Below are 24328 nucleotides of genomic sequence, written 5' to 3'. Positions count from 1 at the left end.
TTGTTTTCAAAGTATGACATGATGGGGGGGGTTGAAGGTGAGGATTGGGGGGGATCTCTGTTGTGTGGATGGGGTGGGGAAGATTTATTACTTTGGATAAACTAATATGAGAGAAATTGTTAAATAATTTATGCTCTTTTAATTTTAAGATGAAATACTTCTTTGAAAAATATCCAAACGCTGGAGCAGGAGAGACGCCTCGTAAACAAGCTCTTGAAACGGTCCAGACAAATATAGACTGGCTAAAAAACAACAAGGATGAAATAAAAGAATGGTTGCAGAGCAATGCGTGATATTGGGAGCACAGTGCCCTTCATACAAACACTATATATTCTTAACAATAGCTTTCGTGTTGGCTTTGAGGACCATTGTATTTGTAGTATTGTGCTTGAAAATTTAATATATGGAAAAGAATGATATTTCTTCTCTTTTCCAAAAGTGTGCTTTTTTTAATGATTTATTTGTGGCCTGTGTTGCCCATACAGTTTGTGAAAGAATTCAGGTGCCATCTTTTGTTTTCCTGTGACGCCTTATAATGACAGTTTTACAGTTCATGCAACTTAACTGGAATAAGCTATACATTGTCATCTTTGTAGCATGTTCAACAACAAACAAAAACTACTGCTGTAATTATGAGTTTTAAATAAATGAATTGTGAAGATTTTATATAGATCTTGAATGCAACTTTTTTTATTTAAATCTCTATTAGTGGTTGGTTTCTGTTTTTAAAACATTCATGACCACTTTGGGAGTAATTTTAAAATAGCAGATTGTGTGACACTCACTGAGACACTTTTCTCTATCTCTTGCAGGGTAAGTTGAGTCACAAGTAGCAGCAGTAGGAGCTGACCAGAGGGAATAAGCAACTTTCATGGAACTGATGGTGCTGGCAATTTTCAGAAGTATGACCACATTACCATAATATGTGGCCACTGGTGAGACTAAAGCCATCGAGGTTGCTGGTTTCCTTATGCCTAACTTTCCTTTTCACATCCCATTTCCCCGTGTCTTACAATTGTTTCTGATTTGAAATGAATACCTGCCACTCCTCTCTTTATAGACCATTGAAACAGGACCCCAATCTACATTTCCTCTTGATGGCTAAGTGTTTATGAAGCACTCAATATGATTCCAACAGCTACACCCCATAGTTCGTGCACCATAAATCCCACACCTTACCCCACTTGGTGGGCATGATAGCATCAACGTGGCCATAATGCAAAATAGTCACATAATAAACATTCCAAACTAAATTTATGCTAAAATCATGTTGTTGCATTCAAAACTCAACTTGCACATCTTGCACATTTCCTTTATGCCAAATCTCTTGGTGCCTTTCTCTGTCCTAATATCTGTGCCTGTCCCACTGACTGCAGTATGGCTGGTGGAAGGCTGTTGAAAGTCAGTGTTGGATACTTCATATGGCCTGGGAGAACAACCTTAAACCGCATTTATAACCCATCTCTAGGTGCCCTCAAGGTGATGGTGGTGAGCTGCGAACCATGTACCTTTGGTGGAAGAATGGGAAATGGCGCTCAGAAAAAAACACTATCTATTCAAAAACGCACACGGCAAATATTCCTGACACAAGAATTTGATGGATAGAAGCATTCAGATCAGAAGAATTACAGAGAAAACATCTCCTGACAGCTCACCACCACCACCTTTAGGGCAACTAGAGAGAGGCTATAAATGCTGGCCCAGCCAGCGATGCCCACGTTCCACAAGTGAATTTCAAAAACAACCATATATCATCTCTGGCTTCCACAGCAAACTTTTCAATCATAGCAGTTGCATCACCCAGGCAGATTGTGTGACAGTCATTGACAGACTTTTTCCTCTCTTGCAGCATTAGTTAGTCACAAACAACAGTGGTAGGACATGACTAGAGGAAACAGGTATCTTCAGACCTCTGTGGAACTGATCGTGCTGGCAAATATCAGAAGGGCCATGGCTTAATATGTGACCACCAGCGAAACTAAAGCCATTGGAGTTCCTGGTATCCTTATGCCTGACTTTCCTTTTCACAGCCCATTTTCCCCTCATCCTACAATTGTTTCTGACTTGAAATCAATACCTGCCACACCTCTTATTGTAGATGGTTGAAACAAGACTCAAAGCTCTTGATGTTGAAGTGTTCATGAAGAACTCCTAAATGTGATTCCAGTAGCTACACCCCATTCCTCGTGCACCATCAGTCCAACACCTTTATCCCCCTTTGTGGACTTGATAGGATCCACTTGCCCGTAATGAAAACTAGCCACAAAATAAACATTCCAAACTAAATTTATGATGAAGTCTTGTCATTGCAAAGATGGTGCTGACACAGGGCAACTCTTTGTGAGCTCTCTACGGCAGCTTTATTCTCACATTTCTTACAATCATTCTGCACTTTTAAACCTCAATACTAAGTTTGTTTGTACAACATTTTTGGTGCCATAACTTGTATTCCTTGCTCCATCCCATCACCCTATGATCTTTGTATATTATGATCTGCCAAAGTGCACACTGAACAAAGCTTTTCAACGTACTTAGGTACGTGATAATAAATAAAATTTAAAACTCCAGAATGTAAACTCAACTTGCACACCTTGCTTATTTGCTCTATGCCTAATCTCTAAGTGCCTTTACCTGTCCTAGTATTTGTGCCTGTCCCATTGATTAGCAGTATGGTTGGTGGAAGGCTTTTGAAAGTCTGGAGGGTGCTGCATATGGCCCTGGAGAACAACAGCTGTCAGTGTAAAAGCATGGATTGCAGACAGGTACAGCAAGGACTCTTACACATAGTGAGGGGGAAGGGTAAGTGTAGATTTCCTAAGGAAGGTTAGTGCTCCATGCGCATCTAAAGCCATTCACCCAGGTATTGCCTCAGAAATCCTATTGGAGGAGGAGTGCTGGATTGCAGTTATACCCTCTTTGAGCACTGCAACCATTGTGCTTGTTGTAGTCTGAGCCTGCATGCCAGCAACCTGTCTTTGCATGAGAGCAATTTGATGTTCTACTACAGATGCAGTTAATTGGCTGCTACCTGTGCTGGAATGGAAGATGAGGTAAAAGCCATCACATGAAACACTTTGATGTGAGGATGAAGTAAGTCATTAAAACTTGTTACCATCTGGAGTTAGTTAAGCAAATCCTATAAGCTGGAATGGATGGAATCCATAATATTCAATGGTTTCGGCCTAAACACTGCTCTCAGTGATGTCTATCCTGTTAATGCTAGCCTTTGTCATCTCCATCATGAAAGAGGATGAGGCTAAACAATGAATGTTTGGTATGAAGCCTTATTGACAATGAAGAGCTGTGTGATATGGATATGGAAATGTCAATAGTGTCTGAGACCTGTGGTTCAATCAGCAGGAGATGACATTTGAAGACCTATTCACTGACTTTGAGGACTTATGTGAACGTTTTGCTGCACTGCATCCAATGCTCAGGACCTGACTCTTCATATGGATCCCCAGAGTTTATGCTTTATCCAGTTCTTTGAGCATGCATCACCTTGCCACATTAATGAATACATCTCTCCTCTTTCTGCACCAAGTTCTCCAGTGCAGTGTCATGACCAGATGTTTTGGAGCCTGCTTTTTCTCTTGTCATACTATTCTTTCCATACTCAGATTTCTGTCAACCACAATCCCACAGTACCAACTCCAGTTACAATATTTTTTTCCTTTTAGCATCACGGGCTAACCAGTCATGATTTTGTCCCTGTTGAAATCATGGGACTGAGCATACAGCACACAGTTGCACAGCAGTCAATGGGCATCGGTAATGAATGTTGCATTTTTAAGAAAATGCAACCATGGAAATTTTTCAAATTATACATTCTAATGTTATAAGGAGGCTTTGGAAGTTTCATAAAACTAGGTTTCCGAGATGAGACAATGATATAGTGGTATTTTCACTGGACTAGTAATTCAGAGACCCAGCCTAAAATCTTGAATATTGATTAAAAAAAGAAAAAAAAATGGAATATTAAGTCAGTATCATATTGATACTTTTGTTGAATGTTGTACAAACTCATTTGGTTCGCTAATGTTCTTAAAGAAAAGAAATTTGCCATCCTTACCTGGCCTGGTCTGATCTATGTGTAACTGAAGATCCATAAAGATGTTGCTGACTTTTAACTACATCTGAAATAACCTAGCAAGGCATTCAGTTCAATGGCTATTATGGATATCCATATCCATATTAAAGAATAAAGGGGAAATAAAGCACAAGAGCCAATCTACCAAATTTTCTTTAAAACTGATCTTAACTTTTACAGGGGTCCAGACTGCTTGTCACTCACTACCATACAAACTCTCCTAAACAGCATGACTATCTGGTTCAGGAGCCCTTGCCTCTGGCTTTGTCTAACTTCTCTCCTTGTCATCATCATATTTTGCAAGGGTTGGTAGTCCTGAAAATGTCTGAGATTCCATTTACAGTACTAATATACACTAATTCATGCTGCTGTGCTGTAGAAGTTATGCAGAATCTTCTGGAGTTTCAGTCCTAGAGAACAATCAATTCTGGATCAGAAACAGATTGTTACCAGCTAAAAGAAATATGAAAATAAAAGTAAACTACAATGGATATTGGAAATTTGAAATAAACGCAGAGAATGTTAGAGAAATGCCACAGATCTTCAGTATGAACTCATTGCCGACACGAAACATTAACGCTGTCTCTCTCTCTCTCTCTCTCTCTCTCTCTCCCTACAGACACTGTCAGACTTGCTATCTTTCTCCAACTTCCTCTGTATTTGTGAAAGAAATACAGTTACAACATTTAAAAAGCATCAGGTTGGTAAATGAATAGGAAGGAATTAAAGGGATACAGGCCAAATGCAGCTAAATGGGACTTTGTCAGATTGGGATGTCTGCTTGGCGACTCTGACTGTAAATATGGTAAAAACAATGACTGCAGATGCTGGAAACCAGATTGTGGATCAGTGGTGCTGGAAGAGCACAGCAGTTCAGGCAGCATTCAACAAGCAGCGAAATCGACGTTTCGGGCAAAAGCGCTTCATCAGGAATAAAGGACTGGAAATAAATATGAAGACTGATTACATGGATTTGACTTCTATTCCTCTGACAATTAAGGTGCAACTTTGTAGAGGTGTTTGAAATGATAAAAGGAGTTAATGAGTTAGATATAGAAAAATTATTTCTTCTATCGGAGGAATCTAGAACAAAGGGACCTAAGTTTCAAATTAAGTCTAAATCACTCAGAGGTGATATGATGTAGAAATTTTAGACTTTCTTCCCAAAAATGTTTTTATTGGTAAGGTCAATCGCAAACTTCAAAACTGAGGTTAAATAATCTTTTATTGGGTAGGTGTATCAGAGGAAATGGAGGAAAGGCAGAAAAGTGGAGTTAAGGTATAGATGAACCATGGTCTTAATTTCTGACATCAGTAGTATTGACCAGGAAACTTTGATTATCATAAAATCCCAAATGGCTCAGTAATGTTCCTTTTGGGAAGGAAAACTACTGCCGGATTTGGCCAAATGTGGTTGGAGATCCACAACAATATAGTTGACTGTCAGAAATAGAGGAGCAAATAGCTTAGTATAAAGGCAATTGGGATGAGCAACAAATGCTGGCCTAGCCATCAATGCCTACATCCCATGATAAATTTGAAAGATTGTAAAAGAAGAGGTTAAAATATTGATTTGGGCATTGCTGCATCAGAATGGCAGAAGTCTAAAACCATTTTGGAGTGTAAAGAAGGCAATTTTATTTTAATAAATAGTGGAGAATGTTGATGGAGATTTAGTGCAGTTGGTATGTAAGATTGAGGAAATTTGAACATAGTGTCAAAAAAAGGTTCAAAATGACCTAAACCCAAATTTTGACATTACTTCAGACTGCAACTTGGCATCCAGGCCTCAGCATATTCAATTACAGTTATGTATTCTGAGCATGTGCAATTTTTACCGTTTGACAAAATCAATGCATTAATAATAACCGGAGAATAGGAGGATGTGTTTTCCCAATTCTGTGAGGATTTGAAAGTGACTACTTTTTCCAAAAGAGTTTGAAAGAAAATGGAAATTGAATTTTGAAAGGACAAGTGACTTATGCGTTTCTGTTTTCTATTAGCGACTTCTGAAAGATTGTGCCAGTAAGCAGCAGTACTTTGTGATATTCTTAATCAACGGAACATTTTATTTTGCTCATTTGCCTCTATTTGCAGTTGTTTATTCTGCTTAGGAAATATTTTACTTTAAATAGTATGCATTTTAAAATAAGTTTGGGCATCTATGGTCAAGTGAACATCATTGGAGTAAAAGCTCTGAACTGAACTCTTAAGGACGATCCAAACGTTAGACGAGGATAAATTTGACACTTGGCTATGACAGGAAACTGGTCGTAGCAAATTACCTCTATGCAATTGTCCTTTGCATTGATATAGATGGCCCAAATGACAGGCTTCCATGCTATAAGTTCTATGTCAGTACATATTTGAGATGCTCAGAACCAAAACTAAACCAAAGTATATGGACATACAATATAAATTCATGTTTCTAATGTTTATATAATTCCGGTAAACTAAAACTCAAGGATCCATAACATATCCAAAATATTCTGTTTTGAATTAAACCAGTGCATATTACAGATTTTAAAAGAAATGCATAAATAGTAACATGGATATGTTCAAGTTACACAGAATATCTTTTCTCTTGTGTGAGACTATTTAAGAGATTGCTTCGTGGTGTATTGAAATTATATGCTATGTTGATATCCAATTGATTTGAAGCAGCTTTGTGAATATTCATTTTAAAATGTAGATAATGAGGCAAAGCATGCTTCTGTATTTAATCCAACTTTTAATTATTGAAAAGAACCAAAGAACATAATAAATACGAGCTAGGTATGTCCTTTCAATGTTAAACTGGGACGAAGTCTCAACTGAACAATCTACTACCTCAATTCCAGCTGTTTTACAGGACCCTGCGCTTCTTTATCACAGTAACATTTTGATCAGTGAAGTATTCAGAACTGTGAGGTTCTTTCATGCTTGCTGGATTTTAAGTGCTTAAACTTTGATCTTAAGCAACAGTCAAGAGGATGAATGGTCTAAATAATACTCTTGCTGGCACTCTTTATATTACTTGAGAATTTGCCAGATTGGGATAGAACAGCCAAAAGTTGTTCATTTTTGGAAGAAAGAAAACAGAACAAAGTATTATATAAATAAAGAAAAATTGCAGAAAGCAGCAATTCAAAGAGATTTAGGTATAATTATATACAAAACACAGAAAGCTGGCACACAGATGCAGCAGGTAATCAGTAAGGCAAATGGAATGCTGGCCCTCATTTCAAATGGGTTGAAGTCTTACTGCAACTGTACAAGATGCTGGTGAGACCACATCTGGAGTACTGTGAGCAGTTTTGGACCACTTATTGAAGGAAAGATTTTATTTCATTGGAGTCAGTTCAGAGAAGTTTTACAAGAATGACCCCTGTTATGGAGGAATTGTCTTATGAACAAAGGTTAAACAGATTGGGACTTACTCACTAGGGTTTAGATAAATGAGCAATGATCTGTTCGAAACATAAAATATTCTTAAGGGGCTTGCTAGGGTAAGTGCTGAGAGAGACTATAATCTCCGAATAAAGCAGCACAAAGTTAAGGCTGAGATGAGAAGGAATTCCTTTTTTCAGAGGATTTTGAGTCTTTGGAAGTCCTTACCACAGGCAGCTATACGGGCATGCTCCTTCTGTATATTTAAGGCTGAAATAGATAGATTCTTGATCAATAGGGAATCCAGAGTTATGGGGAAAAGACAGAAAAGTGGATGTATTGGATCAGCCATGATCTTACTGAATAGTGGCGCAGATGTAAGGGGCCAAATGGCCTAATTATATTCCTATTTATGGAATCATGTTCATGATTGAGGTGTTACTGAAGCTAATGAGGACATTTTCCATCCTTCTTTTCTGTCCTTGTATCACGCAGATTTCCACAAGGAATTAGTTGTTCACCTTGCTCTGGACTCTGCTCAGATTACAAGGAGTGAAATAAAATCAAACAAAGAATGGACATTTTAAAGCAGATAGGCTTTTAGTCTTATCTGGACACATTTGGCTGTATTTGATTTGAGATCTATAATTACAAACCTGTATCTACCTGTGATTTCTGGATGAGGTCCTCCCAGAAGTGACCATGTACAATTATTGAAACCAGGCTATGTTAATGAACTGGGGTCAACGTGTTTTGTATCAAGCAAAATAAGCAGACAATATGGCAGATTCACCCTATCCAATACCTGGGAAGGAGGGAGGCATTTAAGATGTAAGTCTGAGTCTTTTGTCTACTGGCTGTAAAAATACTTTGTGCAAAAGTTTTGGGCAAACTTTAAGGAACTCAATGTCAGAGCTAAGACTTAAAACTGTCACTGAGAAAAAAAGACATGTAGTGAAAGCTTTCACCTTGAACTCAACAGGAAAGAATTACATGAATACCAAATATCAGATTGAGCATCAATTTATAATGCTTCAATAACACAGCTCTATTTCCTGTAATGCTCAAGTTCAGCAAGTGTCTATTTGTATAAACTGTCACTTATTGGCATTTTTTTTTGCCATCTTGGCAAGGAGCAACAAATAATAAGTTGTATCTAAATCATAGAATAGAATCCCTACAATGTGGGAACAGGCCCCTTGGCCCAACAAGTCCACACTGACCTTCCAAAGAGTACCTATCCAAACCCATTCCTGTACTTTTATCCCTAACTAATGCACCTAACCTACATATCCCTGAACACTATGAACAATTTAGCATGGCCAATTCACCTAACCTGCACATCTTTGGATTGTGGAAAGAAACCAGAGCAAAGACACGCAGACACAGGGAGAAATTACAAACTCCACACAGACAGTCGCCTGAGGCTGGAATCAAATCTGGGTCCTTGGTGCTGTGAGACAGCGCTGCTCACTGGTGAGTCATCGTGCCACCCCGGTGTCTTTAAAATGGTATCTTTAATGGAATAAAGCATACCAAAGTGTTCTATAAGGATATAATAAAACAAAATTTGACATTGTGTCAGGTAAATAGATTTGTGACACTGGCATCAATTTAATGATGTGGAAAATTGCCCAGGTATTTTATGTTCACAAAAAGCAGCAAATCCAACTCAGACAATTACAGCCCCATCAGGATGCTCCCGATCATCAGTAAAGTGATGTAAGGTGTCATCAACAGTGCTATTGAGCAGCACCTGCTCAGCAATAACCTACTCAGTGATGCTCAATTTGGATTCTGCCATGGCCACTCAGTTCATTACAGCCTTGGTTCAAACATGGACAAAACAGTTAAATTCCAAAAAGATGAGGTGAGTGTGACAGCCCTTGATATCAAGTCCAAATTTGATGGAGTGCGACATCAAGAATCCACAGTAAAACTGGAGTCAATGGAAAAAAGGGAGAAGTTAATCTCTGTTTCTTCAGTGACCTTCCCTCTATCATAAGGTCAGAAGTGGGGATGTTCACTAATGATTGCACAATATTCAGAACCTTTGCAATTCTTCAGGTACTATGTCCAAATGCAACAAGATCTGGACAATATCTAGGCTTGAGCTGAAAAGTTGCAAGAAACATTTGCGCCATACAAATGCCAGGCTATGACCATCTCCACCAAGAGACAATCTACCCACCATCCAATGGCATTACCTTTATTTGCTCCCCTACTGTCAACACTTTGGAGGATACCATTGATCAGAAATACAATTGGAATTACCATATAATTACAATAACTACAAGAGCAGGTCAGAGACTAGGAATATTGTAATGAATATCTCACGTCTTGATTCCCAAAAACCTGTCCAATGTCCTGTCAGGTGTGTTAGAATGCTCATCACTTGCAGGTCTAACAACACCCAAGAAACTTGACACCATCCTGAACAAAGCAACACAATTGATTGGCACCACATCCACTTCCTCCACGACTGACATCCAGTAGCATCAGTGTGTACCATCGACAAGATGGACTTCAGCAATTCACCAAGACAATACTTTCTAAAACCCACAGCCACTTCTATCTAGAAGGATAATGGCAGCAGATACATGGGAACAATGTCACCTACAAGTTCCCCTCTATCCTGAATTGGAAATATATTGCCATTCCTGTAATGTCACTGGGACAAGATCTCAGAATTTCCTCCCTACCAGCATTGTGGGCCTATGTACACCACGTGGGAGCAGTGGCTCAAGAAGCAGCTCACCACCACCTCTCAAGGGCTACAAGAATGAGCAATAAGTGGGGGACTGTTCAGCAATACCCATGTCCCATGTATGAAAAACAAAATTAGCCTATTGACAGTACAAAACTTGAATTTCCTGAGAAAATGACATGTTTTATTAAAGCTTTCCCTCCTGAACTCACCGGTACATGTTTATAGATTGGGCTTGAATATAATTTTGCTTGTTCTGATAACCCATAGAGCCTCCAGATGTCCAGTCTTAGATGTAAAATCTGTGTCTGAAATCTATCCCATTCAGCGCAGTGGTGATACCACACAACATGTTGGAGGACATCCTTAATGTGGAGGTGGGACTTTGTCTTCTTGTAGCTGTAACAGGTGAATTGGTGAGAATGAAATCTGAAGTACTGAACTCAAGAAGGAAAATAGGGATAACTGCTACTTACACTGAGGCACCAGTTGACCAAGTGTGGAATTACAGACTCTTTGCAAAACTGAAATCAAAGTGAACTGGGGAAAACTCTCCACTGGCTATTAGCATAAATGAAGACAAAGCCACCCATTTGATTGGCACCCCATCTAAGTCCTTCAGCATTAACTCCCTCCACAGTCGATGCACAGTGACAGGAGTGTGTACCATCAGCAAGGTTGGAACCATAATGTTGTTGCTTCATCTTTGCTGGGTCAACATCCTGGAATTTCATTCATGCCAGGAATTCAGGTTTACCTACATCTCAAGGATGGCAGCAGTTCCAGTGGGTGGCTAACTTTCACTTTCCGCAGGGCAATAAATACCCACTACCCAGCAATGCCCTTAGACCACTAATGAATGGTTTTAAAAAGATACATCTTGGTTTGAAAACAACATTAAAAAATTTGGCTCACTAAAATTTCAAAAAGCCTTGAGTTTGGGGAAAAAAAGCTATAATTTGCTTGTCAAATATTTAAGCCAACCAACATGGCTCATGTTAGTATGATAGTTTTTTTTAAATCTCTAGATATGAACATCGCTTTGCTAGTTATGTCTTTCATAAAAAAAGACTTTCCAATGTTTAAAGAGGATGCACACTCATTCCCAACCGAGCATATCTTTTCTTGTATTCTTGCAGTGAATGCTTAAAAATCCCTAAAGCATGAGATCATTCATTTTCTTCCATATTCCTCTTACTACAAAATGCTCATTCAAGAAGTTGGATAGTGACCTGTTTACTTTTTATTGTAAATGGTCTTCTGCAAACTCCGTCTGCTTTGAATGAAAGGTTTATATAGCAGTAAGGAAATGAACTTAGATTTACAAATAAAAGTAACAATAAGGATATCAACACTCTCCATTCAGAACACAATTATTGTGAGAGTTTCAAATATATATAAAAAAAATTTATGTTTCCTTTCCTTTGCTTTTATTTCACTGTTTTAATGTCATTTTCTTTCTGTTTTCTTGATTTTTCATTTTATACTTGATACACGATTTTATATGTAATTGAACTAACTGTTATAACTTACTGTTGAAAAAGGACATATTTTGGCGAAACTTTCAAGCTTGCAAGCATTAGGACAATTCATAAGAAATACAATCATAAAGGAAAAGCTGTCTCTTTAATTTGGTATTTCTTGCAAATCATCCTGATGAGTACAAGATGAAAACCTTCAACAAAATCTGTCTATCTCAGTAATACTCAAGCTCGGTATTCCCGAAAGTCTGCTATAACTTGGACTTTCCTGCATCAGATATTGCACCCCTTTGAACTTTATGGGCATTTCATAATTTTGGCTCGTCAATGCAAAACCATATGGAAACTCTCAGGGAAAGCATGAGTGTAATGACACCAAGCATTTGGCACTAAAGCAAAATCCCACCTAATATGTATATAGATTTTTTAAAATCACACTTTTACCTGTGTTTAACGGTAATCAATTTGAAAGGATCTTTTTTCTCCATCTCAAGAAAGTGTGTGTCACTACAAACTGGACATTGTTGTTAAACATGCACAATTAAAGCTAGGAATTGAGACCAAAGGTGTATCATTGTCTGCTTTTTTCACCATTAATAATAGCACACATTCCCAGGTGAAGAAATTACTCAGTGGTTAGTCCACCTCTATTATCACTACCTATGGCAGTTCTTTAATATTTATAATATTTTGTAATCTGGACTTCTTCAACATAATTTCAAATTTCCACCAGCAAACATGGATTCAGCCAACAATTTTCTGACTTGGGAGAGTTTGACATCAACAATGAGCATGAAATAACAGAGGTTACACCTGTAGGGATTTTGTGTGACTTTTAACTGTCCGCTGACTTTTAACCCAGTTGAACCAAACCGCTACAATAGCTCTAATAAAGTTGGAACAAGAGAGACCACCTAAAATCAATCAAGGCATTGCATATGGCCAGGCCGTACAGTCTATTGAACCCAGTATTCTATCACAAACTATAGCCACACAGATAATCCAATCTGGCCAATTACCTACTTTAAATTTCAATAAAGTGATAAAGAGTGTCATTGCCCATGCTATTAACCAGAACATACACTGAAAGCTTCTAAGCAGTCAGTCTGAATTTGGCCATGACCATTTCACTCTGAATCTTATTACAGCCAGGACCAGAATGAAAGCGCTCAAATCCAGAGGTAGGGTGAAAGTCAAACATTGTGTTGACATCAAGGATAGACAGAGTATGGTATTGCAAGACCATGAAGACCAAGGAAACAGAAAAATGGGAATCAGGAGGATCTCTCCACTGGTTGGACATACCTATGCAAAAGATGATGGTTGTAGACATTGGAGGCTAATCATCTCAGAGCAGTCACTGTGGGACTTCCTCAGGGCAGTGTCCTAGTCCCAATCATCCTCGTTGCTTCAGCAATAATGTTTTCTCCATGATAAGGTCAGGAGTGTTCACAGAAGATTGTATAGACCACAGGAAATGACATCACCAACCCAAGGAAGCTTAAACATAAATAGAAAGTGGGTCATAACACCAATGCTTCACCGGAGGCTCACTGATGACATTACCCAGTATGGTGATGAAATGCCTGAAACAACCTTTCAGCTCAGCAAGCAAACTTACTTCCAGACACTAATCTTGAGATAATAAGCAGACCACGCCCACATGCTGCAAGAGCTGGTAAGTGGCACCACTGGTTCAGAACCCCACTGGTTCTCACCTATCACCCCACCGGTTCTCACCTATCACCCCACCAACCTCCAGAGACAGTGTATCATCCGCCGTCATTTCCGCCACCTCCAAACGGACCCCTCCAACAGGGATATATTTCTCTCCCCTCCCCTATCAGCGTTCCAAAAAGACCACTCCCTCCGTGACTCCCTCGTCAGGTCCACACCCCCCACCAACCCAACCTCCACTCCCGGCACCTTCCCCTGCAACCACAAGAAATGCAAAACTTGCGCCCATACCTCCTCCCTTACTTCTCTCCAAGGCCCCAAGGGATCCTTCCATATCTGCCACAAGTCCACCTACACCTCCACACACATCATCTATTGCATCCGCTGCACCCGATGTGGCCTCCTCTATATTGGGGAGACAGGCCACCTACTTGCGGAACGTTTCAGAGAACACCTCTGGGACACCTGGACCAACCAACCCAACCACCCCACGGCTCAACATTTTAAATCCCCCTCTCACTCCACCAAGGACATGCAGGTCCTTGGACTCCTCCATCGCCAGACCATAACAACACGACGGTTGGAGGAAGAGTGCCTCATCTTCCGCCTGGGAAACCTCCAAACGCAAGGGATGAACTCAGATTTCTCCAGTTTCCTCATTTCCCCTCCCCCCCACCTTGTCTCAGTCAAATCCCTCGAACTCAGCACCGCCTTCCTAACCTGCAATCTTCTTCCTGACCTCTCCACCCCCATCCCACTCCGGCCTATCACCCTCACCTTGACCTCCTTCCATCTATCGCATCTCCATCGCCCCTCCCCCAAGTCCCTCCTTCCTACCTTTTATCTTTGCCTGCTGGACACACTTTCCTCATTCCTGAAGAAGGGCTTATGCCCGAAACGTCGAATCTCCTGTTCCTTGGATGCTGCCTGACCTGCTGCGCTTTTCCAGCAACACATTTTCAGCTCTGGTAAGTGGCACGTAAAATTCTCAAGAATATGCAGGTGCCAGCCAGTGGCCAGCTTCAGTGAAAGAGTAATGAGCCACATTGACAAGATACCATCAACAACCAGACCAGAAAATTGACTGGATGAGCTATGTAAATACTGATTTCACAGAAGTTAGAATCATTATAGAATAGAAACATAGAATCGCTACAGGGTGGAAACAGGTCATTTGGCCCAACAGGTCCACATCGACCCTCTGAAGAGTAACTCATCCAGACTCACTCCCCAACCCTATTACTCTACATTTACCCCTGACTAATGCACCTAACCTACACATCTCTGAACACTATGGGCAATGATAACTTGGCCAAATAGCAAGGGATGCTGAGTACACTGGCCATGTAAAGAGACTCGGGAAGTGTTGGTAAAGGGTCAAACAGGATTAGAGATAGTATGTTCAGTATTAATGACTATTGTAACTTTATTCCTAATAAAGTCAGAGCTGTTTTGTGTTGGTACCAGCCTGTGTTCAAATTGATTTGAGTGTTTTGGTATTATGGGACACCTGGGCAACTTCATTCATAACATTAATTTTGGGGTTGTCTGAATTGTTTTAAGGGGAGATTAAACAGCACCAACATCTCATAAATAAATAAAATCAAACAAGTGAGTAAAAACCACTTACATTTACTAAATGCATTTAGCCAATGAGGTAAAATGAATGTCTGAACAAGTAAGGCTGACTGGATAACTCAGCAGCAATGAGATTGATGTATGGTTAGTCCTCATGAGGAAAAAAAAATGTCATTTATTGATACTGGCCATGTTACATTTCATTTCCATTGCATGTTTCACTTTAATTCTTGAACAAATGCATTGCTTTATGTATTCCAAATTTGAGAGATCTGAACAATATCCCTCTAGTTCCTGGAACATTTATGTGGTCAGTTTATGTAAGAGATCAGAAGAGTAGTGTGTAAAGCAGGTACGTTGCAGGGCTGAATAGAGTACTCAAATAACTGAAACATAGAAGAATGTTTATAGATAAGCTCATCAGAGGTATCAAGTTCCATGCTATGCCTTTTTCCTTGGTTCTAAGATTGTAGGAAGACAGTACCAAAGGGCCCAAAAAGATTAACAAGTTCACACTAAAAACAAATAAGATCTGAAGGGAATTTTAAATGTATGTGACAATAGTAATATGTAACAAAGCGTTAACATATGTATTGTGATAGATTAAATTGCATTGAACCGATCAAAAAGATGAATGGCAGATTACCACAAAGAGATAGGACAACCCAGTTTCTGGGTATAAAATATGTCGTTTTTGAGTACAGATAATCAGAGAGAAAAATTGCCGTGGGCACTCTTTTCCATCTTGTGCTTTCCCTGAAACCCCTTTCATCAAAGTGGGTGAGGTGACGTTCTGCTAGAAGACCTCATCAGCATCAGTGAAAGATTGCAGAAGGAGAAGGATTTGTTTTGTATATCTACTCAACTGGCTTCAGCAAATGAAAAAACAACCAATCATTACTAATCCAGGAAGGTATCTCACTGTCTATAGCTTGTGGGGAAAGTGGCTTTGGCTGCAGAGCTGCATTTGGGCAAACTATGAATAAACTTACATTTTTTAAATTTACCTGTTACTTGACTGAAGTACTTGTAATCTAGTATTCTGTAAATTCTATTTTTGGGAATTTTACATATTTTTTCATAATATTTGCTCTTTTACTTCTGTAAGTTTTGCTTGCAATAACCTAGTTCTTATTTGTTAACATCAGCAATCTGACTGGCTTGTTTCTGTTGCTGAACTATATATCATCTGATATGAGAGTAGCAATGTCACCTTCCCTTTAAAATTAAAATGGTTGTAGCAAATGAAGGAGTGGAACCAGGAAAGGAATCAATCTCATCCCACTAATAGGGACATAACCGTAATTAGCATAAAAATTAACTTGGCAGGAATAACGTAATGTTGAAAACACTTGCAGTAAAATCATTGTGAGGAAATGTAAATAAACAGTTACAGAGATATACTGAGTGACTGAGGAGCAAGAAGAGGAGGATCAAAAGGAAGAAAAGCAGAATGAAGTTAGCAGGTAGACCACATTACCTTTTCTGGCTGGCCTGCCTGCAATCTTTTGACTAAGGCTTCTTTAAAAATAACCTGAAAATCCTAATTTTATAATAGCTAAACACCTTATCCCTGACTAATGCCTCCTCACCACAATTCTCGAATTAGGGACACAACAACCACTCAACATCCTCTATCAAACAATATCCCATTCTAGATTGGGTTGGAATTTCTGGTCAGCATGGACGGGTTGGACCGAATGGTCTGTTTCCATGCTGTATATCTCTATGACTCTATGACTCTAAGTCACAATTATGCACTCCTTTAGTGTCTATCTTCCCCATACTTAATGTCTTGGAGTACATTGTTTCCACTGTTGGATGATATCAGTTGCCTCTGCCTAGTTTTCCATTCTTTAGGCAGGAGCTTAAAACCATGCTTTTACCAGAGACATCTCACTTTTAAGAAATGGAATTTGGTTTTCAGCAGTGCACGTTTGCTTGAAATGGTGCTCACTTAGAAATTTTGGACCTATGCTTACACATGCAGCAATTCAGTAGGGTGCTTGGCACTGGGCTGCATGCCACCATCATTATAATTGGCAGGAAACACAAAGTTTGCATCAGAAATAACAGAAATTGCTGGAAAAGCTCTGAAAGTCTGGCAGCATCTGCGGAGAGAAATCAGAATTAACATTTCCGGTCAAGTGACCCTTCCTCAGAACTGAGGTCTGCATGCAACATTTGAATGGACCTGAGATAGTGCTGCGTCATCATCGTTCCACCCAATTTTGGGCCCCCATGTTTTTAATGTATGACCTAAACCTGAATGACAGCCTTGTTATGAATTTTAGCAGCCCAATGAAAAAAAGCTTAACATAGGAGGAAATCCAAGTTCAATCTTTCCAAGCTGTTTAATAAATTGCTAGATAATCAAGATGAAACATGACTCCTGAGGTCTATTATTACATTTGCAATATTGGATACCTGCAGTAACGTTGTAAAAATAACAAATAGAATTTGGAACTTTGGGGGAGAACAATGAAGTTGTTTTTTTACCTCCGAGGTGGGACAGCAACCTAATGCACATCCAGGAGGAGGACTAGAGGTCACCAATTTAAACAGCTAAACCTTATTAGCATGTCACTTGCCATTTCCTGACCAAACTGGCCATGGATTCGGGATGGTCCCTTTGTACTCATGCATATTTGATCTGGAAAAGTGGTTCAGACCCCACCATGACTGAACTGGGCATTTTCCCACCCAGTCTCAGCCTCTCCCATCCCTCCCCAGATGTGATCCCATAATTTAAAAAAATACTTCTTTGCGCACAACTGTTGTGAGAAACCAGTTTAATAATGCAGAGCATTTCAAGTTTAAAGGGCTTTGAATATACAAGTAAATAAAACTGTGTTTTGAAATAAGGCAATTACTGTAGCAGACTTCACCACCGCAGGATGTGATTTCAACAGGAAATAACTGCCCTCAGTTACATCATCACCTTTCAACGAAGGAATAAGAGGGAGTCACTGAGTTTGAAGAACCCTGGGTGGGTTCACTAGGCTTTCGCATCATGACAAAATCAATATTTGGTCATAATGTTAAGTGCCCTTTCAGCTTAGACAAGTTTATTTTGCTTACTCTGTCCTTACACATGTGGAACTGATCAACCATCTGGAATTGTTCATGGTAAGAGAACAAAACTCAGCAACTGGTCAAATGCACAAGGGTATAATGTTTCTCACACAGAATAAAATTAGTACAATAATATTACAACTGTAACATTACCTTACTTTGTTACATTTTTTAGCTGAGAATTTACATCCAGCCTGAATAGAAACATATGGCAGTCTGTGAAGCAAATGTCAGAAGATTTGTATTTAACTACATTAAACTGTGCATTAATATAAATTATTCTGTTACTGCATGAAGTGATGTTAATGTGATTTGGTTTAATATCTTTTTTCCCTCAGCGTTTTTGAATCCTCCCCTGAAATATTTAATAATTTATGATGAATCAAGGGATCTACTGTATCAAGCATATCATTCAATTGGCTATTCATTATATATAGCAGTTATTGAAATGTTACCTCACCGTCAAGTGCACTTCTATATTGAGCTTAGCCCCATCTTCAATTTCAGTCCAACATATGACCATCCAGCAGTGTGCATGGTTACCAATTATCAGTGGATCACTGACCTATTATACGATTGCTACAGCTACCTCACCTCAGTTTGACAAATGCAGACTAGGAGATAAATCTGAGACCATCTACTTCTGTTGTGTGTGGTATCATTCTAATAATTACTCACTGAATTGCCCATGTAGCTTTGTATTCGTTATTTATCAAGGATACTTGAAGAAGAGCAGGGAGTTTTCCTTAGTTTCCTGCATTAATTCTCTCTTTCAATCAATTAATGGGATCTTCCCTCTTGTGATCCTCCAGAACTAGATGGAGCTAATTTGGAGGATCACAAAATTCAGGGATCTCTTTCAGGAGAGAGATGAGAAGAAATATTTTCTCTCAGAGGGTTATGAACTTTGGAATTCTCTGAAGAGGATGGAGATGGGTCATTACTATTCTTAAGATAGAGATCGATAGATTTTTGCTAAACAGGTAAATCAAGAGTTATCACAAGTGAATGGGAATGGAGAATTCAAAATACAAACAAATTAGCCATGATTCTGTTGAAAAGTGGAGTTTATCAATCCTTTGTTCTCACTGATTTTCTGTGATTGGGGGGGCCATGACCAGGTAGTCATGGAGGGAACGGTCTTTACGGAAGGCGGAAAGGGATGGGGAGGGAAATATATTCCTGGTGGTGGGGTCCGGTTGGAGGTGGCAGAAATGTCGTTGGATGATTTGGTTTATGCGAAGGTTGGCAGGGTGGAAGTTGAGCACCAGGGTGGTTCTGCCTTTGTTACGGTTGGAGGCGCTTTAGGGAACATCGCTGGGACACTCGCACCAACCAACCACACCGCCCTGTGGCCCAACATTTCAACTCCCCCTCCCACTCAGCTGAGGATATGGAGGTCCTGGGCCTCCTTCACCATTGCTCCCTCACCACCCGATGCCTGGAGGAAGAACATCTTATCTTCCGTCTCGGAACACTTCAAACCCAGGGCATCAAAGTGGACTTCACCAGTTTCCTCATTTCCCCTTCCCCCCACCTCAGCCCAGCTCCAAACTTCCAGCTCAGCACTGTCCCCATGACTTGTCCTGCCTGCCTATCTCCCTTCCCACCTATCCACTCAACCCTCCTCTCTGACCTATCACCTTCATCCCCACCCCCATTCACCCATTGTATTCTTTGCTACCTTCCCCCACCCTCCTCCCTGACCTATCACCTCCATCCCCACCCCCATTCATCTACTGTCCTCTATGCTACTTTCTCCCCACCCCCACCCTCCTCTCACCCTCCACACGGGAGGCTGCTGAGCACGGTGAGGGTCCATGGTGTATGAGGTGAGCTACTGGTATGGATTGAGGATTGGCTGTTTGACAGAAGGCAGACAGTTGGGATAAAAGGTTCTTTTTCGGAATGGCAGCCGGTGACAATCTGTTGGGTTCAGTGTTGGGGCCACAGCTGTTCACGTTATATATTAATGATCTGGATCAAGGGACTGGGGGCATTCTAGCGAAGTTTGCCGATGATACGAAGTTAGGTGGACAGGCAGGTAGTACTGAGGAAGTGGGGAGGCTGCAGAAGGATCTAGACAGTTTGGGAGGGCGGTCCAGGAAATGACTGATGGAATTCAATGTGAGCAAATGTGAGGCCTTTCACTTTGGAAAAAAGAATACAGGCATGGACTACTTTCTAAACGGTGAGAAAATTCATAAAGCCAACGTACAAAGGATCTGGGAGTGCTAGTCAAGGATTCTCTAAAAGTAAACATGTAGGTTGAGTCTGTGATTAAGAAAGCGAATGCAATGTTGTCATTTATCTCAAGAGGGTTGGAATATAAAAGCACCGTTGTGCTACTGAGACTTTATAAATCTCTGGTTAGGCCCCATTTGGAGTACTGTGTCCAGTTTTGGTCCACACATCTCAGGAAGAACATACTGGCACTGGAGCGTGTCCAGCAGAGATTCACAAGGATGATCCCTGGAATGGTAGGTCTAACATATGAGGAATGGCTGAGGATCCTGGCATTGTATTCATTGGAGTTTAGAAGATTAAGGGGAGATCTAATAGAAACTTACAAAATATTACACATGGCTTGGAAAAGGTGGACGCTCGGAAATTGTTTCCGTTAGGCGAGGAGACTAGGACCCATGGACACAGCCTTAGAATTAGAGGGGGTAAATTTAGAACAGAAATGCGGAGACATTTCTTCAGCCAGAGAGTGGTGGGCCTGTGGAATTCATTGCCGCAGAGTGCAGTGGAGGCTGGGACGCTAAATGTCTTCAAGGCAGAGAATGCAGGTAAGTGGAGTTGAAATGCCCATCAGCCATGATTGAATGGCGGAGTGGGCTCGATGGGCCGGATGGCCTTACTTCCACTCCTATGTCTTATGGTCTTATGGGTCTTATTTATCTCTCCACCCTGCAGGTACTCTGTCTGTATTCCTGAGAAGGGCTTCTGCCCGAAACGTCGATTTTCCTGCTCTTCGGATGCTGCCTGAACTGCTGTGCTTTTCCATCACCACTCTAATCTAGAATATGGTTTCCAGCAGCTGCAGCCCTTGTTTTTAGCTACACGGTTTTACAATAGTTGATGATATTTGTCACAGCCAGAACCTCTAATATTAGATTCATATTGCAAATTTATTCATTGAATTTGAGGTCCTCTAGCTGGCACAAAAGGACTTTGAATTCATTACCTCTGGATTACTAGTTCATTGATATTGCCACTACGTCACCACTTACCCAATTTCCTGTACTTGCAGACTTTAGTTGGTACAGAAACAACAGTTATAGTTTTGCCATGGTCAGCAAATCAACACTTTGCTGAGATCATCCAATGTGTGTTGAAATCCAGCTATGCTATGGAAAACAGACATTCTAAGGTATTTAGAGCTTCCTCAGTGACAGTATTCTCTCTGGAGTGCAGCTGAAGGTAATAGGCCATTCATCTCTCCAACTGTTTCAAACAGCAATGACCTTTCCTGTCTTCCATTTCAATGAAGTTGTTTTACTTTGCTCACAGACCTGTTGCCTTTTCAACCCTAGCATGCAAAACGCCTACACTTCCTATGTCAAAGAATACCTGGGCATTTTATGTAAAATGTTTTGAGGTGCTAAATAAATGCAAGTCTTTTTTTCTGCTTGTTCTGTGTTTGTGAAAACAACCTTACTACAGCAATGCCAAAGTTTTGTCAGTTGATTTACGTTTACATTTTCGTCTCAGTTCAGATTTGGTGAGAGGGCTTATTTTCATTTTTTATCTGAATGTTGGGTGTCATTAACACTTCAGTTGTTCAACTTATCAATGAAAATTAATGGTGGCCCATTTAAAAGTCAGATGAAACAATATACTTTTTGAAAGCAAAACAGCAGCATCTCCAGATTGAGAGCACCCCCTGACACCGGTAAGGATTTAACAATGTGACAATCATTAATATTCTTCCACAGAGACCTAGTGTAAAATAATTATCAATATCTTAGCTTCAACCATAAGTATTACTCCCAACAGAATCTTTCAAAGAAAAATCACACCCAGTCCACCATCATAATCCAAAGCACATGTCTAGTGAAACCAGATATTGAGGTTAACCATTCAAAATTAGCACCTCATCAGACAGGAATGCGCAAAGTCGAAGATTAATAAATGAGCAGCTCAAACTGGAATATTTGTAAAAATTAAGTGAAGTTAAAAAGGGGAAGAGGGAGTGAGTTGAATGCTGGAGGTAAGAACAAGATAGAAATGTAATTCATACTTACTGGATAAACAGAGAAGGAGTTATTTTATTAAGGACAGTTCCTGGACAGCAGTGGGAGCTCAGCCAAGGACTTAAGCATCTCACAATATAGGCTATGGTATTATTTCAATAGGCCAAGTCCCATAAGTGGTCTCTTAAGTAGAAATGGCTATACCAGTGCTGACAATTTAAGTCATGAACAAATTGGCCAGAATAAACAAGGGATGTATAGGAGCAGTTAGCTTTAGAGCAGAGTCTGCATGGCTCAATGGCTTTGCTTTATTTGTTCCAGTGATGTAAAAGATTGAACACTTGAGAACAGTTCAAGCTGTTACATTGAACCATCATCAATCATAGTAAACCCAAATATGCTCGACTGATACATCCTTCAGGAATCTTGATGCACTCAGTACATTCGCTGCAGTGGTTAGTATGCTATTCATGTCATCAATATAACACCCAAACTATGGTGATAGTTGGGCTTGGTTTAAAGTGCCCACTAAGATGCCTATGCATTTCTAATGCTGGTACAGGTGGAAAACTTCAAGCTGCCTCTATGCAAAAACAAATTGGCAATTTGCAAATAAATAAGGGAAACAAGTTCATGTCAATGTGGAGAAAACTAATTGGTAGCACCCATTTTCTTTCCAGCCTCTTGTGGTTTCTTTGGGAGATACTGATTTAACCACATTCCTCTATATTGTAGTGCACGTGGCCTGGGCACTCCCTGATCAAAATTAGAACCATGCCTTATGTCATACAATGCTGCTTTAAGTAATAAGACTCTCATTTACTTCTGATGGAACCTTCAGTCACTTGTTTCAAGACTAGCTACAAAATCAGAGAAAGTGGAAAGAAAGCGGTAGGTTTTCCATCATAAAATTAAACTCATTAATACTTAGTTCCCTCTGCAAGACAAGGCAGTAAGGAGATTAAAGTATCCCCCATGCGGAAACTGTATAAACAAAGAGAGTGAAACAAAACGGAAGTAGACATGTACGTAGCTAAAATCACACAGGAGACTAATTCCAAAATATCTGGATTTCAGTAGTTGAGATTAATGTGCAGGATTCTAAGTGGAGGAATAGCTGCTGGCCAATACAGGCTGTCTCTTTTAGATTTTTTTAGAACTAAGTCATGTCTTAATGTGCTATCTGCTTTTTGTTCCTGTTCAGCATAGATGCAGCTCTCACTGAGACCTCACCCTCATGTGGCTGGATTCCTATTCATTTCAGTATTCCAGCATTTAAGGTGAGCATCAGTTAACAGACTACATACTGCATTGCACTTTGATTTTATAGTTATATGAAATCAAGTTGCTGGAGATTTCAGTGTAAAATGCTGCATGTTACAGATTAAATGCCAAACTTATATTTGTTGTTTTATTTTCAGAAACTCTCCACATTCCAAAGCTAAGTTATGTCTTGTGTGCCGTCTACTGGTTTCCCACAGCAATCGATGAGACGGATTGCTAAATTGTTTAATGTAAGGTATTAAGTGGAATAGGGTATAGTTCCAAATCAGATATTTCATATATTTTCTTTGTTTGAAATATTTAGATTTAAACCTTTTTCCTTTCAATTGATCCCGCTAAGCACAACGGTTGCAGATACATGGGAACACAAGCCACACAGTCTTGACTGGGAATTATCTCACCACTTCTTCACTGTCGCTGGGTCAAAGTCCTGGATCTTCCTTCCTGGTTTAGAAAAGATCTCTTTCAGTGCTTTAATCACTGATTTAGCAGTGGCCCCTGCCCCCACTTTGCCTGTGGACAGGATTGATCTACTCCTCAGTGGAATCAAGTAGAATCTCAGCAGTCTCCAAGAAACCTACTGAGGTCACAGAGACTGACGAAGTAGTGAATAAAGCAGGAGAGCAAGTTCACCCCTTCTCACCCAGGAGCTTCATACGTTGTGATATCTCATCTGGAACCAAAGCAGGTTGGAGAGCCTTGCCCAGCAACTGGTCATTGCACTTTACAAATAAACAACTCTGATACGAGTAGACATTAGCAACGATTCGCCTCATTATAAAAAGAACCTTTTCACTATTGCACCATTTAACCATAGCAGCATTGCTCAGATGAAAATTGATCACACACTGACCATACTTAGAAAACT

The 24328-nt window shown here is 39.9% G+C and overlaps 1 protein-coding gene across 1 annotated transcript in view; it reads left to right on the top strand.

The window, feature by feature from the left end:
* enpep (glutamyl aminopeptidase) overlaps positions 1-614 on the top strand; it is a 62451-nt gene extending 61837 nt beyond the window's left edge. Inside the window, exon 20 of the mRNA XM_060832609.1 lies at positions 150-614. Coding sequence (XP_060688592.1) covers positions 150-293 — 144 coding nt within the window. The 3' untranslated portion in view covers positions 294-614. The remainder of the gene's footprint in view (positions 1-149) is intronic.
* Positions 615-24328: the final 23714 nt, after the last annotated feature.

The sequence above is a fragment of the Hemiscyllium ocellatum genome, chromosome 1 (genome assembly GCF_020745735.1).
Source record: "Hemiscyllium ocellatum isolate sHemOce1 chromosome 1, sHemOce1.pat.X.cur, whole genome shotgun sequence".
NCBI classification, from domain to species: domain Eukaryota; kingdom Metazoa; phylum Chordata; class Chondrichthyes; order Orectolobiformes; family Hemiscylliidae; genus Hemiscyllium; species Hemiscyllium ocellatum.
This window is presented reverse-complemented; position numbering and strand designations above follow the sequence as displayed.